The sequence below is a fragment of the Diadema setosum genome, chromosome 17 (genome assembly GCF_964275005.1).
Source record: "Diadema setosum chromosome 17, eeDiaSeto1, whole genome shotgun sequence".
NCBI classification, from domain to species: Eukaryota; Metazoa; Echinodermata; class Echinoidea; order Diadematoida; family Diadematidae; genus Diadema; species Diadema setosum.
Window position 1 is genome coordinate 21,840,477 of NC_092701.1, and position 16,338 is coordinate 21,856,814.

General features: G+C 38.4%; 1 protein-coding gene across 1 annotated transcript in view; it reads left to right on the forward strand.

Annotated features, from left to right (window-relative positions):
- The window catches only part of LOC140240935 (high affinity copper uptake protein 1-like), a 39,067-nt gene extending 30,405 nt beyond the window's left edge, over positions 1 to 8,662 (forward strand). The window contains exons 2-5 of the mRNA XM_072320706.1: positions 2,724 to 2,888; positions 6,192 to 6,264; positions 7,535 to 7,703; positions 8,419 to 8,662. Coding sequence (XP_072176807.1) covers positions 2,724 to 2,888; positions 6,192 to 6,264; positions 7,535 to 7,703; positions 8,419 to 8,593 — 582 coding nt within the window. The 3' untranslated portion in view covers positions 8,594 to 8,662. The remainder of the gene's footprint in view (positions 1 to 2,723; positions 2,889 to 6,191; positions 6,265 to 7,534; positions 7,704 to 8,418) is intronic.
- Positions 8,663 to 16,338: the final 7,676 nt, after the last annotated feature.

The following is a 16,338-nucleotide window of genomic DNA, read 5'->3' on the forward strand; positions in this document are numbered from 1 at the left end:
ACATCTGCGGCCAGGCTTCCATCTTGCCTATTAGAAGTCAAGTCCCGACCTCCGCTGCACTGTCTAGTTTTGAAGGCTCTCAAAAGTGGGATTCACACTGACACAAATTTAAGCAGGATCCAAAGCTCAAGATTAACATCACAATCCAAATCCCAAGATTTTTGCCAGTATGGACATAAAAATCTTACTATACAGTGCACTCCCGTTATAACGAAATGCTCGGGGCCGGTAGTTTACTTTCATTATAACGAAATTTCGTTATAACCGAACAATACAACATATAACGAAAACAAGGAATCTGTTTGCTGAATACTCATCATACACTGGAAAGCTATGTGAAATGTGATGGGATAACTGTATTACAATAATAAACGCAAGTTTCCCTCAGAAACTGTGCGTGACACAAGGAGCGAACACACAGTGGTGAGAAGCGTTCACCCATGCAGAAACGTTATATATGCTTGGTCCGCTACGTATTTTCGAAAGCAATTCGCATTTCGTTATAACGGAGCACATTTCTTTTGTTTTTCATTGTCTGTGGCGCTCGGAAAAAACTTCGTTATAACGGACATTTCGCTATAACCGTGTTCGTTATAAGCGAATTTTGTACCATAGACTTTAATGGTAATAATTTTGGGACCAGAAGATTTACTTCGTTATAACGAAATTTCGTTATAACCGTGTTCGTTGTAACTGGAGTGCACTGTACTAACCCACTGAATACTAGTCCTCTGAATACTCAGACAAGGGTCTAGGGGAAACATAATGTATTAAGTTATTGCAAAATCAGCTCATCCTCAATGGGTTAATAGCATGATCAGCATCACGATCCAAATCCCAAGATGCCTTGTGACTGTTTCAGAATCGTCACAATAGTTTGAGAAATGGCGCTATAATTTGCACCAAGTCAAGTGTGTGAATGCTGGAGCAAAATAGTGTTGGGATTTTTTCATCCCATCATTCAAACACAGAACATCACAACAGTGCATGTACACAAGGGCAAGGGTCACCATTTTGGTAGATTTCAGTCATGCACAGTTTGGTTGACAAAATTATCGTGATCGGCAATTGGTGGGATATTTCTGTCCATCTGAAGGGATGCTAACAATATCTGTATTAATAGATCGCGATCAGCATCTTGTATTTTGTCCATGTGAATGACACTTGTTATATTGACTGATTAATTCTTTATATATCACAGCTACTGATGAGGAATGGAGAGATGTTAGTATACAAATGATGCACAGGATAGAGTGTGTTAGTGAAGGTGCGGCGCGCTCGAGAGTATTGGCAATGGTGCGACATGCACGAGGCACAGCCGAGTGCATGTTTGCAACCGTTGTCAATACTCGAGAGTGCGCCGCACCTTCATTAACGCCACAAAATAATCCTGTGCATCATTTGTTTTATAAAATGGGTCGAAAACTAACAGCATTATTCACGTACCTTTGTGGGTCAATACCAGTCAGCTACATGTAACATTCGCTCAAAAGTCAAGATGTCCGAAGATGTTCGTCCCAAACATTTACGCACGTCGCACTCGGAAATCCCGCACATAAGTACTGTACGTACGTATAAGAGTATACGTACGCCACGTGTTATGCACAAGAAAGGCCGCCGGCTGTTGTGGCAGCCCGCGGCGGCCCGAACTAGAAGTTGTTTACAGGATTGACAGCGCGTATAGTAGCGCGTGACGCACTTGTAACAACTGATTGAGTGCGCACTACTAGTGTAAACATTGTGACGTACGTCAGGCCAGGGAGGTGGAAGAGAGACTCTTTTTAGTGCATTTACTAAGAAATTAATGCACGCACACGTGACTCATTTCAGCGCTTCCAATTGGCTACATTCTTGAACCCATTTTATAATCAGTATTAACCGGCTGTGTGCCAAATTTATTCCCTGCCCATAAATTTGTGTGTAAAATTTGTGGGCATATGACTCATTGGCACAGAAAGGATGGACACAAAAACGTACAATTTGTAGCATCTGAACTATTTGTTGAGCTACTTGTTGCTAGCCCTGATTAACCCTCCCTGGCGGAGGTCTTTGAGGTAATCAACTGGAAGGTACAAGGTACAAGGTGAAGTAGAATAGTTATGAATCCCCAGTGAGTGGTATACAGTCTTGATATCTTTATTTTAAAGCATCATTTCCTTCGCTTTAAAAAAAAAAAAAAAAAATCACTTGAAAGAGTATCCCTATCAAAACAACCTGTGTGGAATCGAGGGTGTTTCACACCTGGTTGTGTATGATAGTGTACCCTCTCCTGGTCCCCACATAAAAAGCTCTGAAAGCTCTGTCCATCATTGCTTCCCAAGCTGAGGCAAAAGCCTTGTAAAAATTCAGTTCTCTAAATTATTTTCTGAAATGAAATGTATTCATGGAATTTTTATGAATTGGAGCTGACAGCCTTTTTTGTGGGTTTTTTTTTTTGTGTGTGTGTGCAAATTACCACTGGCATTCAATGCATAGTGTAGACAAGAACTTTCATGTGCATTTAGATTTCGCGAATCTTGGCACGAGCTCGCAAAATTCACAAAATTGAAATGTATGCATACTTCTCTGGTTTTACAGTACTCAATTTGTTTGGCTATGATAACAAAATTTCAATGTCACAAAGAAAACTGTAGGTCTTGAGGACTTTGTTATAATGGAAGCCACCTCTATTTGTCTCAGAACTGATGTTTCTTTTTGATTTCCCACTTTCTTTCTTTCTGTAGACTAGTACAGACATGATGATGACCCATGGAGACATGAGTCATGGGATGCACACCGGTGGCCACGACCACACCAACATGCCTACCGGGATGACCCACGACCACCACCACCCTATGACTGGGATGACCCATCCCCCTGACCACGACCCTGGCATGGATCACAACATGGTAAGAGAAAGCTGCCTCATTCGTCCACACACCTAAGATGTGTATCTATTCCCCTATTCAGACGCATACCATTCTATACCAAAACTCCATAACGAAACGACGTATAAAGAATCATCGTATAGCCAACAGACCGTTCAGACACTAATTTCATGAGTGACAGCTGTGGGGTCACCTTTCGTGCATGCTCTCATTAAGCCCTGCCCAGTTATACCGTTCTTATGATCACCATACTTTCAGATGCACACGAAATGCAGACTCGCTATCGAGTTCTAGTTCGAATGATGCTCTGACCGTCGTTTCGTTATATGTCGTTTCGTTATACGTCGTTGCGTTAGTCAGCATTCAGACGTATAAATTCATCATATAACTATACCGTTTTGGTATAGCCATACCATTCTAGTATAAATTTTTGCGTCTGAATGCCCTGTATGATGTGTAACCATGGTAAAGTGGTTGATGTGAGGTACATGTAATTGTGAGCTGATCAGCATGTGTTTCCTTGTGTTGGAATTCTCTCTATCGCATAAAGCTGATATCAAGCGATATCACCTCACGATACCGATGTCTGATTTATCGCTTGTGGGACGTATACTTCCGGTTTTGCGGTTCTGGAAAATTGGACCAAAGATCCTACATAGTGTAGGATCTTTGATTGTACATTCCTTTCTGGAAATGTCTCGAACAAATATGCAAGTTTGACTTCAGGTCGAAGTGGCTTTTCCTGTGAAGCAGATTTTTCCACGCTCTCCACTGAACTTTGTCTGTTTGGAACTTCATTCACATCACATCCTTCATCTATGGATATTTTCCATAATTTTGTTGTTTGGCATCATCGGCTCAACATTAGGCCGCTTCGCAAAAGAATCCCATTTATCAAATGCAAAGTTACGGATTAGAAAATATCTCTATTATTCGTGAAATTATAAGACAGAATTTGATACAATCGATGAATACTAGCTAGTACTTTGGCGTTCAATGTGCATAAAAGCATACATTTACAAATCAGGCGTTCATAACCAGAAGTTTATATCCCAAGAATTAAAGGTAAAAAAATTTAGAGCGCCACATGCATTCAGATTCGGAGAGCTATATGCGATAGGGAGAATTGCATTACTTTAGAAATCAAAATGGAAGATAATTATGGTTACACAACATTTGCTCTTGCAACAATTGCTCCAGTCTCATTTTCTCCAAGGACTTATTAGGGTTAGGGTTAGGGGTGTGGTTGGGTCTTAGGTTTAGTTTGATATGAGGATTAGGATTAGTGTTAATAGGGTTATGTTTGTGCGTAGGTTTAGTGTTTGGCTAAATAGCATGCAGATATTTCATGGGAGCAATTGTTGCAGGAGCAAATGTCATGGAACCTGTAGTTATATCACCCCTGAAATTTAGTATGTGCTGTCATGATACTGAATGCAGACCTGTAAAGTCTCCCTGACTTGATACGCAAGAGACTCACAGATAATAATAACTGTCTCTTTGTATTTGGACAAAAGAGCAGATATATAACCCCTCGCAATGGTCATGCTTAAGGAATCATGGGGGCATTTAGATCCGGGGCTGGGGGAGGGGGCATTACCATCACCAACTGAGATGCATGTAGCATACAAGCATCTCCCTGATACAGTAGCTTTGGGGGATCCTCCCAAACTTTAATGCTTGTATGTGGGCAAGCCCTGTGAATGTCACCATCAGAGACAGCAATATATGCAAACTGATATTGTTTCCTTGTCAGAACGATGTCCAGTAAGGATTTAACTCTAGCCTCCACACGATCAAAAAAACTCCTTAGAAGTCTGTCCCCATGTGGTGAAGGAACGGGAGATATCTCCATTGGGGCATAGCAGACCCACCTCCCTGAGCAAACTGTCTAAGACTTTGTCAAAAGCCCTCTCGTCATGCAGTCCAACCTCTGTTATAATCTGGCCATGTAGGAACCGAGTTTTGTCATGCCTTTTTCCACATTGTTTGGAAATTGAAAGGCATTCATCATGGGGGATCTCATGTAACCAGGTCCCAGGAAAGCCAGGGTTATACTCTTGTAGTGTTGAGCGAGTCATTCTGTGTGTAGATGTACGGGGAGGGGGATTGATGATAGCATGTAGCATCCAGTGTGAAGTGGTATATTTACTGCAGTTAGCTCTCTCATTATTTCAAAGGGAAAGATCAGTCCTGTGTTATTGTACCTTTTTTTCAGAGACAAAACACTAATACAATTACTTACCTTTGCATATGGTTTGTGTAAGTTTAACCCTATTCCCACCGGGGGGGGGGGGGGGGGGGGGGGGGGCCATTTTGGCCTCCCCCTCGACGTTTCGCGTGATTATTCCGCAACGCGTGATGCTCTCGCTGCGACATTTTATGACTTTTTCTTTCAAGTACCCCGCAACTTTTGAGACCAAATTTGTCACTCCCGGGCGTACCGTTTTGAAGCCACACCCCTTTGAAAAAAATTTGTCGACCCAAAAATTGCTCAAAAACATGATTTTGTGTACAAATCCAATGGAATTGTGTTTTTGCAATTGATTCATATAAAAATAAATATTTTTACTTTCAATGGCTGATAATGATTTATTTTAGCTTGATTATGCTTTAAAAAGTTTCTGCGACAAATTTTGACGAAAAAACAACAAAAACAAAAGTAAAAAACAAAGAAATACATAAGAAATTCAATTAACAATAAAATACATAAGAAATAATTATGAAGCCGAATTTTTGCTTAAATGTTATTGTTGAGGATATTGAAAGGAATATGTTCACCAAAAATTAAAAGTCTTGGAGCTTTATTTTTTTATTCATAGGCAAAAAAAAATCATTTTTGCATAAATTAGCATAAATTAATGTAAAATACATAAATTGAAATTTGAAAAATCTAACTATACAGTCTTGTAGATTACATTGGCCTCTACCTTGTGCAAATTTTTGCGAGGATCACGTGATCCATGACCGAGATCTGAAAGGGGGGCCAAAAAGGCCCCTCCCCCCCGGTGGTTTCAAGTCCCTCAAAAAGACCGGTGGGATTAGGGTTAAGATTTCTGTAGATAATTAAATGTCCTCCAATGGCTTTGGGGAAATGCCAGATTTTTCTTTATTTCTGTCATCAAAGAAATTACAAAAGTGTGTGACTTTAATGCTACTATCTCATATGTTAGATTTTCTGCTCTTTCTCAGTGATGGTCATTGCAGTAATTGTTTGTGTCAGAGATTATAACTATTTGTCACCCTGCAAGGAAGACATATTAATGTTCTGAAATTGTATGGAAATGCAAACAAACATGTGCTCTTGATATATCTCGGTTACAGATGATGATGTACTTCCACTTGTCTGTAGAGGTCACCATCCTCTTTAAGCAATGGACGACCACCTCAGTTGGAGGTAAGCTCATTTTGGTCTAGATATTTCTGCTACTCGTGTTCCAAAAGTCAACTCTGTACAGGACATTTCATTTCATTTCATTTGTTGAGTTTCCCACAAATTTCATTTGTAACGTACATCTAGTGATCAATGAATAGTAACAAATATCAAAAAAAAAAATCAGTGTATAAAGACTCTGAATATTATTTCATGATACAGAATGGAGTTAAATCAGTCTAGAGTATGTCATATCTATATTGGATGATTAAGATAATGTGGGGGGGGGGGGGCGGGGAACCTGCAGAAAACAGATGCTCATGGGGGTAGATCCCCAGAAAAGAAATCAAACATACCCACTTGCTCACACACACACATATACAAACACAGAATGCATGCAATGCACCTACATTTTGTAGACAAGCATGCATGCACTCACACACAATTAAAGAGAAAAGAAAGAAAGAAACATGGCATTAGTGCAAAGTGGAATTTTTGCGGGGTATATATTTTGTTTTTGTTTGTTTGTTTGTTTGTTTGTTTGTTTTTTGGTGTATTTTGCAAAATGTGAAACTAATGCGAAAATGAAAGTACACAAATTTTTGCTTGTTATGAGTGATATAATTATATATCTTTGATTATAAGGTTAATATGTTGTGTGGGTATAACTGGTATGTTATTTTCTTCATGTTTGCTGTCTTGATAGTGTGAATACTGTGAAATTAATGTTGTAATGCAGACCAGTTTTCTTTTACTGTAGTATGAGCTGCCAAAGCCCTTAATAGCTGCCATGACAGTGATGAGCTGTATGAAGTGCTCGCTCCATTGTAAGAGACCTTCTGCCAAATTAAAAACATGTGGAATTCATCTTACCCTGCCGAGCACAAACAATCAGGCGAAATTTCCATCCATTACAATTCTGAAAATATATTCATCTGATTTGCCTAAATTGGCATATGGGCAGGACCCCTCCCCCCTACAATATTTGATAGGCAAGGGCCCATTCATTTCATTTGCCCGGCAGTGATTTTAGTTGCCGTGGTAAGGAGTTAATTGGCTTGTAGCACTCTGATAAGAATTTGTATTATTACAAAGAATTTACTAGTGGCTATATTGCATGCATCAAGTTATGTAAAACCATGAAGATACTTTGCCCATAGGTGGCGCCACATTAAGAATTTCAGTCAACAGGGACACATTCCAGGGTCTGAATGCAATGTGATAATCCTGTCTCCGCAGATAAAATGAGGTAAACTGAGATGATGCCATGAAGCTTGTTTTTCCTTGTCCCCAGGACTGGTCGGGTCGTGCATCGGAGTCTTCTTCATGGCCATGTTCTACGAGGGGTTAAAGGTCGGCAGGGAACTGCTCCTGCGCCGCTCGGTCGTCAACGTTCGCTACCACTCCCAGCAGATCTCCAAGGGCAGTGAGACGTTCCTGACAGAGACACACAGTGCGGGAGAGTAAGTCAACGCGACAGAGGGTCTCGTTACTGTAATTTAGTTGTCCCTTATGTCAAGTACAAGCCTGTTCATAATTAGCTCATGTACACATTTCCCATATGACATTTCTTTTTTTTCTCAGTTAATTAGGCACTGCACTCATTTTCAAAGCAATGTGATACATATGCTTGCTCATTGTAACAATTCATGGAATTCATGTTCAAAAGATGCTACAGGTCTCAAGGAAAATACTGCTATCCTACCAAGAATTTGCCTCATCAGCCCTTAGAATTCTGAATGCTGTAATGTTGTTTACAATGTTGGCATCCCTGTAAAATGTGTAATGTGATTGTCCCAATTCTGGAAAATATTCATGGGTGTATTTGAGTTCTTTATTGCTTACACTCTGAATGGGTTTGAGTGAGGTTCATGTACCCTCTCTACTGCCATATATATTTCCATTATGTACTGTATACGGCATTATTTTCGTGTACAGAGATTTTCGCAAATGAGGAGTTCATTGACATTTTTGTGAGATGTTATTTTCGCGAATCGATGCCGACACTTGAGTAAATGCATAATTACCCTAGTGCATGGAGACATTTTCGCGTGCTAGAATGTGATTTGCGAAATTTGTGAAAATTAAACCCCGCAAAATAACAGCTTATACAGTATGTTGCCATCTGTCTCACAGTCCCATGTGTTGATTTCTCTGTCTGATTGTCCCCTTTGCCAGGGCCAAACTACTCAGCTGGGGCCATCTGCTACAGACCGTGCTCCACATTGTCCAGGTCACACTCAGCTACTTCCTCATGCTCATCTTCATGACCTACAACGTCTATCTCTGCATCGCGGTCGCCCTGGGCGCCGCGCCGGCTACTTCATATTCGGCTGGAAGCGGGCCATCGTAGTCGACGTCAACGAACACTGCCACTGAAATGCTTATAGCAGAACTTGGAAGCATCTGTAACTCTGTTACTCTCCCCTTCACACCCCTCTCCCCCCCCCCCCCCCCAAAAAAAAAAAAAAAAAATGATCAATTGCACCTTCCAATTACTGTAAAACCGGACAAAATCGCAGTATTAAACGTTCACGCGTTAAAGCCGACAGCCTTTTTCGTGGCACAAAACTTGCGAATCACCACTGGCATTCAACGCATTGTATAGACAGACACTTCTGCGTGCATTCTACCTTTTAGGAGTGAATCTTTGCTCCTCGCAAAATTCGCGAAAGTTTCATGCACATGAAAATTTCTTGTTAAAGTATTTTCATCTCCATCGGCCCCATTGTCACAAACAAGACTGATTTTTTGCCGTCCCTCATTGGAGACCAGTGAATTTGTAAAATACTCTTCATCTGCACATGAAACTCACATTGATACACTTATCTTGAATAGACTTACACATGTGTGAAAGTATTAGAAACACCTTATAATTCACAATGTAGTTTTACAGCTGGTAGTGTAGTCATTCATTTTTTTTCTGTGCCCCAGTGCTTAAGTTCTAGACTTCGTCAGGTTTTGAAAAAGAGCAGCTTTCAAATCTTTGTCCTGATGTACAGAATCACGTTGTACATGTGAGACAATCCATGGCTGTTGTGTCAAATTTGAAAATTGATATCTTCCGATGCCATGGTATTGATTTGAATGTTAAAGAGAAATTCCTTGTCTCATTGTCTTGAAATAACAACTCACAGGACTCATGCAATGTCCTATTTGCATCATGATGCTAAGTGCACATGACAAACTATTTTTATTTTCCTAGTAGAATTTGTTATCATGTTCGATTTGCGAAAAAAGAAGAAGAAAGAAACAAGTTAACTCTATTTTCAAATTGATCAAAAAATATGACAAGTCCAGTGGTGGTAAGAAATATGATGCTCAGAAAGCAGTGTGACCAACCTTTAGCAGTAGCTTATGTTATGACTTTGATACTTGTCCCAACTCGTCTCTTAAAATCAAACATATAGGTAAGGGAAAGAAAACCAAACCCTTTGCCATCTTTTCTATAGATGCAAAGGAATGAAGTAGGCATGGCGTCATTTGAGTATGCAGCGAGCCCATTTTCCAACTGATGTATTTTTTTTTTTTTTTGACAGATTGGTGTCTAAAGCAAAGAGGGAATTTCAAAGAAAATCACAGAGAGCCCTTCTTTGGGGTACTTCAAAAGGTCTGGACTTGCTCAAATTTGAAAGAAAACACTCAATGCCTGGTTTCATTTTCCATATTAGGGATGAATGACAAAATTGAAATGTTATGATGTACACATCCATGGTTTCATGGCATAATGTTAATATCATCTGAAAGTTGGTATGGTTACGTGTGTTCCATTTTGAATGGAAGTTTGTCTGTTCCTGTAATATGATCCTCCGTACGTTGTCATGGATGCAAAAGGGGGCCATCCACTTTGTGCCATATGGCAGCCCTTCCCAGCCCATATGGTAAGGGCAATTTCACTGTGGACTATATCATGTAAAGTATTGGTTTGTCTGTCATCAAACAGGGTGCACACACATGTGTATGTCTTAAATTTGGTGCGAAAAGAATGTAAAGCAGAATTCATTTGTTTATGCCTGTTATCTCAATATGGTTGTCAGCTGAAAGCAGTCATTCTTATAACAGGATTTACCTCTTTTTATGTAAATGTAATTGTGTGCACACGATGTTGATACCATGTAATTCTGGTCCATATATCCGTATGACACAATTATCAATCTGAGTACCATCAGCAGACAACTATACTGATCAGGGCCTATATGATCTTTAGAACTGTTTCTATGGGAATCAGCATCAGACGGATTTTATGTTGAGCAGATATCTGGTTGTAAGTCCGTCGTTATGTTTCCAAAGTGAAATCGCACACAGCCAGGCCAGGTGATTTTACCACTGCATTGAATTAGGCCAAATTACACTTTGCCAAGAAAACTGTGTGGTCATGGTATGTTAAGGTTTTTCCAGCCTTTCCTTCCTAAATTCAAGGTGATTTACTAGCCAGAAACGAAACACTGCAATACCAAAGATCATTATGTATTATCCCTCTAATGATATTTGTGCATTTATAATAGACACTCAGTGACAACAGTTCTTGGGAACTGACATATGAACATAGACTATGATGCAGAAACAAACTTCATCAATGCAACACCTTTTCCCGTAATTGAAACATTTTCTTCTTTTTCATTTTTTTTTTCAATTCACTCACTAGGTGACTCTCATTTGTAGATCACAGAGCAATTACATCTACTTAGGCCATGAGGAAAAATAGCCACACCCTTCTATCGTGTGCCAAGTTTATTGTCACAAACTTTGGCAAAATAATCTTGTGGAGGTTTGAAAAGATATCAATGTTTAAGTTGCTCCTAGATGAATGTCTTTGGTGCATTATTGTCACCTTGCTGTGACTGAAACAAGAACAAGAACAACAGCAGCAGCAGCAACAACAACAACAACACAACAACAACAACAGCAACAACAACAACAACAAAGAAAGGAAGGAGAAGAAGTTATTTGTCAGTGTGACAGCTGACTTATAATGCCATTTTGCAGGATATAACATTATGCAACAGAATGATGATCCATTCCTACGCATGGCTGTAGTGGTACGTGTGTCATCTTGCCAACATTTTCCTAGCGCTGTTAAAGATGACAGCAATACACTTATCGATATAATGATGCTATTTTTTATGATATATGTCATTATATGTAAATACTTTTAAAAATATAGAAGGACTTTGGAGGTATATTTTGAGTAACTCCTGCCGGACATCAAAGACGATGTGATGGTCACTTTGTGGCATCAAATGCAGACTCGTCTTTATACCAATTGAGTCTGCTGGAGATATGGATATGCAGGCAAATGTAAATATGAAGAAATTTGTACTGCGGCAGTTGATGATTGCAAATCTATAGTGATTCAGCATGTAGATCCTACTTCTTGGTTAAATGACACTGAGAAATAGAGGGGATAATTAGACGCTTCGCTAAAGTAAGCATTCAAGCTTGGCATGTATGCCATTGTAGCTTTGAGATACGCTTGAATGATTCCCTCCGTGTGTAACAGTCACTTGTCTCATCATGCTTTTGCCCCCCCCCCCCCCCCCCCAAAGTAATAATTCTCAGTGGAAATATATCAGTTTTAATAGTTCAAAGTTTGCTTGCATGTGCATGATGAACATATGCCAAATGATAGAGAAGAGATATTCCGATTTGAGAATGAATGTTGACCCGTAAAGTACTAGGTGATTGATCCCAAATGTTGTGGCTTGAAAAGTCAACATATTTTTCGTTCAGTGCGTGTTCAGACTTTAATGGCTTCCTTGTCTTATGCCAGTCACATTTCTTAATGTAGATGTTACCACTCTTTGCCTCCAGCATCTTAATTTGATGTCATTTTAATGTCAGTATTTTTTTTTTCATTCACATTTCTCATACTCCAGTAGTGACCTTTTAGAGTTACCCAGTGTAAAAAAGATACAAGAAAGTTTAGGTTTCACATTTGGATGTTTTTCCACCAAACCTCCAAGCAATCTTGTACCCTTTTCCACGTTGCAAATGTTGACAGGTTCCGTAGATCCTGTCGGGGTACACCTTGAAAATGCTCCAAAGCACTGATGTGGCCGCAGTGACTCTCCTAGAGGTTATTTTCTTCTACCCACATTATTGTCCTTGTCCGCAAAACCAGTCTAGAGAATATTCTAGTACCACATATCTCAGAAAATTAATGCATTTCTTATTACAGGCAATTTCCCTTAAAACAAAATCCTTTTTTTTTGTAACAACCCAACAGAATTTTACACCATAGACTTCAATGATGATAATTTTAGGGCCTGAATTTTTTATTTGTTGTAATGAAATTTTGTTATGACCATGTTCATTGCAGTAGGATGTCTGTGTATTTCCTTTTATCTTTTAAATTGATGTGTCTGCTGTTTTTAATTGTCATTTTGTGTGCTTGATTTTTACATTCACTCATCCAGTTTTTGTTTATAGTATTACATGTTTTATGCAAGACTTTGGATGACTGCTTATTGTAATTTGCTTGTGTAGAATGTATATGAATAGTGTGGGATCTTTGTGAATAATGAAGAACTAATTTTTGTTATCTTACCGAGCGGTGTTTTAATTCCTATGATTTGATAAGTTTAGGTAGTAGTGTAGTACCATGTGGATATGATGTGCCTATGTGTTTTAAGTGAACACTGCATGTACTTGCTGTTTTATAGCTTTGCCCACATTATCAAGAACTAGCTGGTGCAATACTATTATTCATGCCGCAAAGCTAATTATGATTTGAGTAGCAGCCAACCTATACTGTATAAATGTAGATGACAGAAATTTGTTGCAGGAGTTGTATGATGCAAAGACCAGTTTCATCTTCTTCCTTTCATAATTGATATTATTATTATTATTATTATTATTATTATTATTAATATTATTATATTTTGACTGTTAACCAGGGAGGGAGATAAAACATGACATGTGGTACACATGTACTACATCATGAGAACAAACATTCCAGCAACTGGATATGCAAAGCACGTGAGTTATGATATTGAATGGCAACTTGATGCCTTTCTTTGGCAAAACCCATCTATACACATGACAAAGTATGCAGCTGCGACACAAATGTAACATATCTGTACAGGTTCAATTAAAAAAAAAAAAAACTGTCAGCTTATACGTGCAAATTGATTCATGTACCTCTGAATTTTGCTCTTAAACCTGCCTTGTATCAGAGAAAGACCAAATGAAACCTGTGAAAATCATTGAATCTTCACAAATTCAAAAAAAAAAAAAAAAAGGGGGAAAAACTGTGAATATTTGCAAGCGAGAGACAATAACATTAACATTGCTCTTCTCAGATGTGTTGCCAATTTAATCGAAGCATCACTACTTATAAACTGAATAATTTTAAACACTTTTGATAATTCTGCAGCCAAAACTGATGGCATGACCAAAAAGAAACCAAAAACATGGGGCACCAGTGAAAGAGAAGGTACATTCTACTCTGTCGACGCTAATTGTGAATATTACAAATTATCATTAAAAAAAAAAAACCCACAGCATTTTGATAACTACCGAAATGTGGTTTTTGGAACTTGATGGACGTGGCAGGATTGTTATTTGCGCAGCATGATTAATTCGCCAGAGGCTAGGAAACAAATTGATACAGTCAGCAAATGATCCTTGCAGAGGAATGGTGATAGTTTTACTTTGTAGGTAATATGCTCACCATTTCTCCAAAATCCAGCTGAGATTGACAGCTAACCCTCCTGCAAAAGTCTTTTTTTTCTCTCTGCAGAATTTACTGTCATGAAATATTTGAAAGCACATTATAACCTTTTTTTTATTGCATTATTATGTAAAGCTATATCTAACCCTGCTTGTGTTTGCTGCTGAAACATAATGTCTGTAATGAAACTTGGATGTACCTGAAAATGCACTGTACCCAGATAGCCATGACAATAACTTGATTTATAACAATTAGGGAATGAGTTATTTATCAGAGAAATAAAATTGATTATGTCACAGATTACTTGAATTCATCAATTTTGATTTTGTTGATTAGTCATTTACCAATTTCCCGTAAAGGTGTGAGGTGTACTGGTGTACTGTAAATGTCGTGTCATCGCACAGTAGCATTAGATATATACATATACAGTATATGTTCAGGCATATATGTATGTTATGTATATAATTATGATAAAACTGAAACCAAGTTCATGCTGTATTCACAAACTGTTTATTTTGACACACAAATTTTCTAGCGTATCACTCTTTCTCAAGTGTTCAGTTGGTGAATACAGCATAAAATTGGTTTCAGTTTTATTTTTGATGATATTATCACACCAACACATGGACAACTTACTCAACATATATATGTATACATATTAATATATGCCTATATATTTATATATAAGCAAAGAAATTTAAAGAAATGAAAAACAAAACTAATCATGCATTTTTGGTCGACAAATTATGTATTTATTTGATAATTGACTCAAATTTTCAGCCACAATGCATACGGGCATTCTTTTTAAATTCTTTGTGGAGTGAATTCATAAAATCTCAACATGTATATATATATATATATATATATATATATATATATATATAGGGAGATAGATATAGATCATATAGGGAGGGAGGAGGAGAGAGAGGTGCATAAGCCGCATCGTTGTTTAGAAAGACATCTTTATTGCCTGATTATCTTACCTTTATCTGTCGTCTGTCATATTCAACTACATGTACATTATTATTTTTGTAGACTTTAATTGCCGGGTTTACGTGTCGCCTATTTCCACAAGATAGCACTCATTCGCTAACAGGACTTTGGAGCGCCAGAGCCAGATTCAACACTTATTAATGATGAGAAACAGAAAACAATTATTTAATAGCAGACGTGGTTTGTTTGCATTTTAGCCGCGTACATGATAAGGCTTGTAGGCCGACATGCATCTTCAGCGCTTTCGTGGAATTGTGTGCTTTGAATGTGAAATGTATACAAATTGTGTGTAGATGTACTATAAAGCGTGAACGTGCTCCTCAACCAAATTATAATTCTTTTAAGTTTTGTAGACTTGCTGTAGGTTTACATGTCGCCCTTTTCCACGATGTCGGTAAAGATAATTCTAACATCCAGTCGTTAGCAGGACTTTGGAGCAGTCTATAGTCCCACCAATGTCAAAGTCAACAATGATGTATAATGAGACACAGAACACAATTTTAGCAGCCATGGTCTGTGTGTATCTGCCTTGTTCCTGGTGCTTATACACAAGCGTGCACCTTGAGCGTTCAGTGGAATTGTTTGGTTTGAATATGTAATGTATAAGACAGGCAGAAAGACTATAGCTAACTTATTATCATTACTGTTATTATTAGCATCAGGGTTAGCAAGAACTGCGTCCATGACTTCAATGATAATCTTTCGTGTGTAGGATTTGTCCACTGCCAGCACACCGAAGAAGGTAAGGAATGGTTTCGAAAGTTGTTATATATATTATAATATATTATATAACGCCTGAAGAGATCCTTGTCATTTGATTGGTTGTTTGACATTGATCATTCGGCCCATGTCACTATGACGTCATCATCCGTGCAATTGTGGCTCCATTTACCGTGCAATTTTGATCCATACTAGTCGGGTACCTAAGGGGGGGGGGGGGGGGGGGTCACCGTGCATCCCCCCCAGGACTCCTTGAAACTTACATTTTCAGGATCCTCATGACATACCAAAACATAATCAAGATGTTAACAGGAGCGAAAAGTGGCTGTTCTAGGTGAAATTTAATGTATTCTATTGTTTTTCATAATTTCTTATGTATTTCTTTGTTTTTCAACTTTTTCAACTTTTGTTTTTTCTTTGTTTTTCTATTGGAAATTGTCACTAACCACTTTTCTACCATTATTAGCACAAAACTAATCAATGAAAGTGATTAATTGTAAAAATAATGAGGTTTTCATGACTTTCATGACAGAGCACTGTTTTCCATAGGAAATGTACACAAAAGCACAAAATTGTGCCCGTTTTGGGACGACATTCCGTTACAAAAATGGGCGTGACTTCGCAAAAGTATGCGGGGAAGTTGCAAATATGGTCTCAAAAGTTGCGTGAGACTTGACAAAACAAAGTCAAGTAAGTTTTGAGGAGTCCTGGGG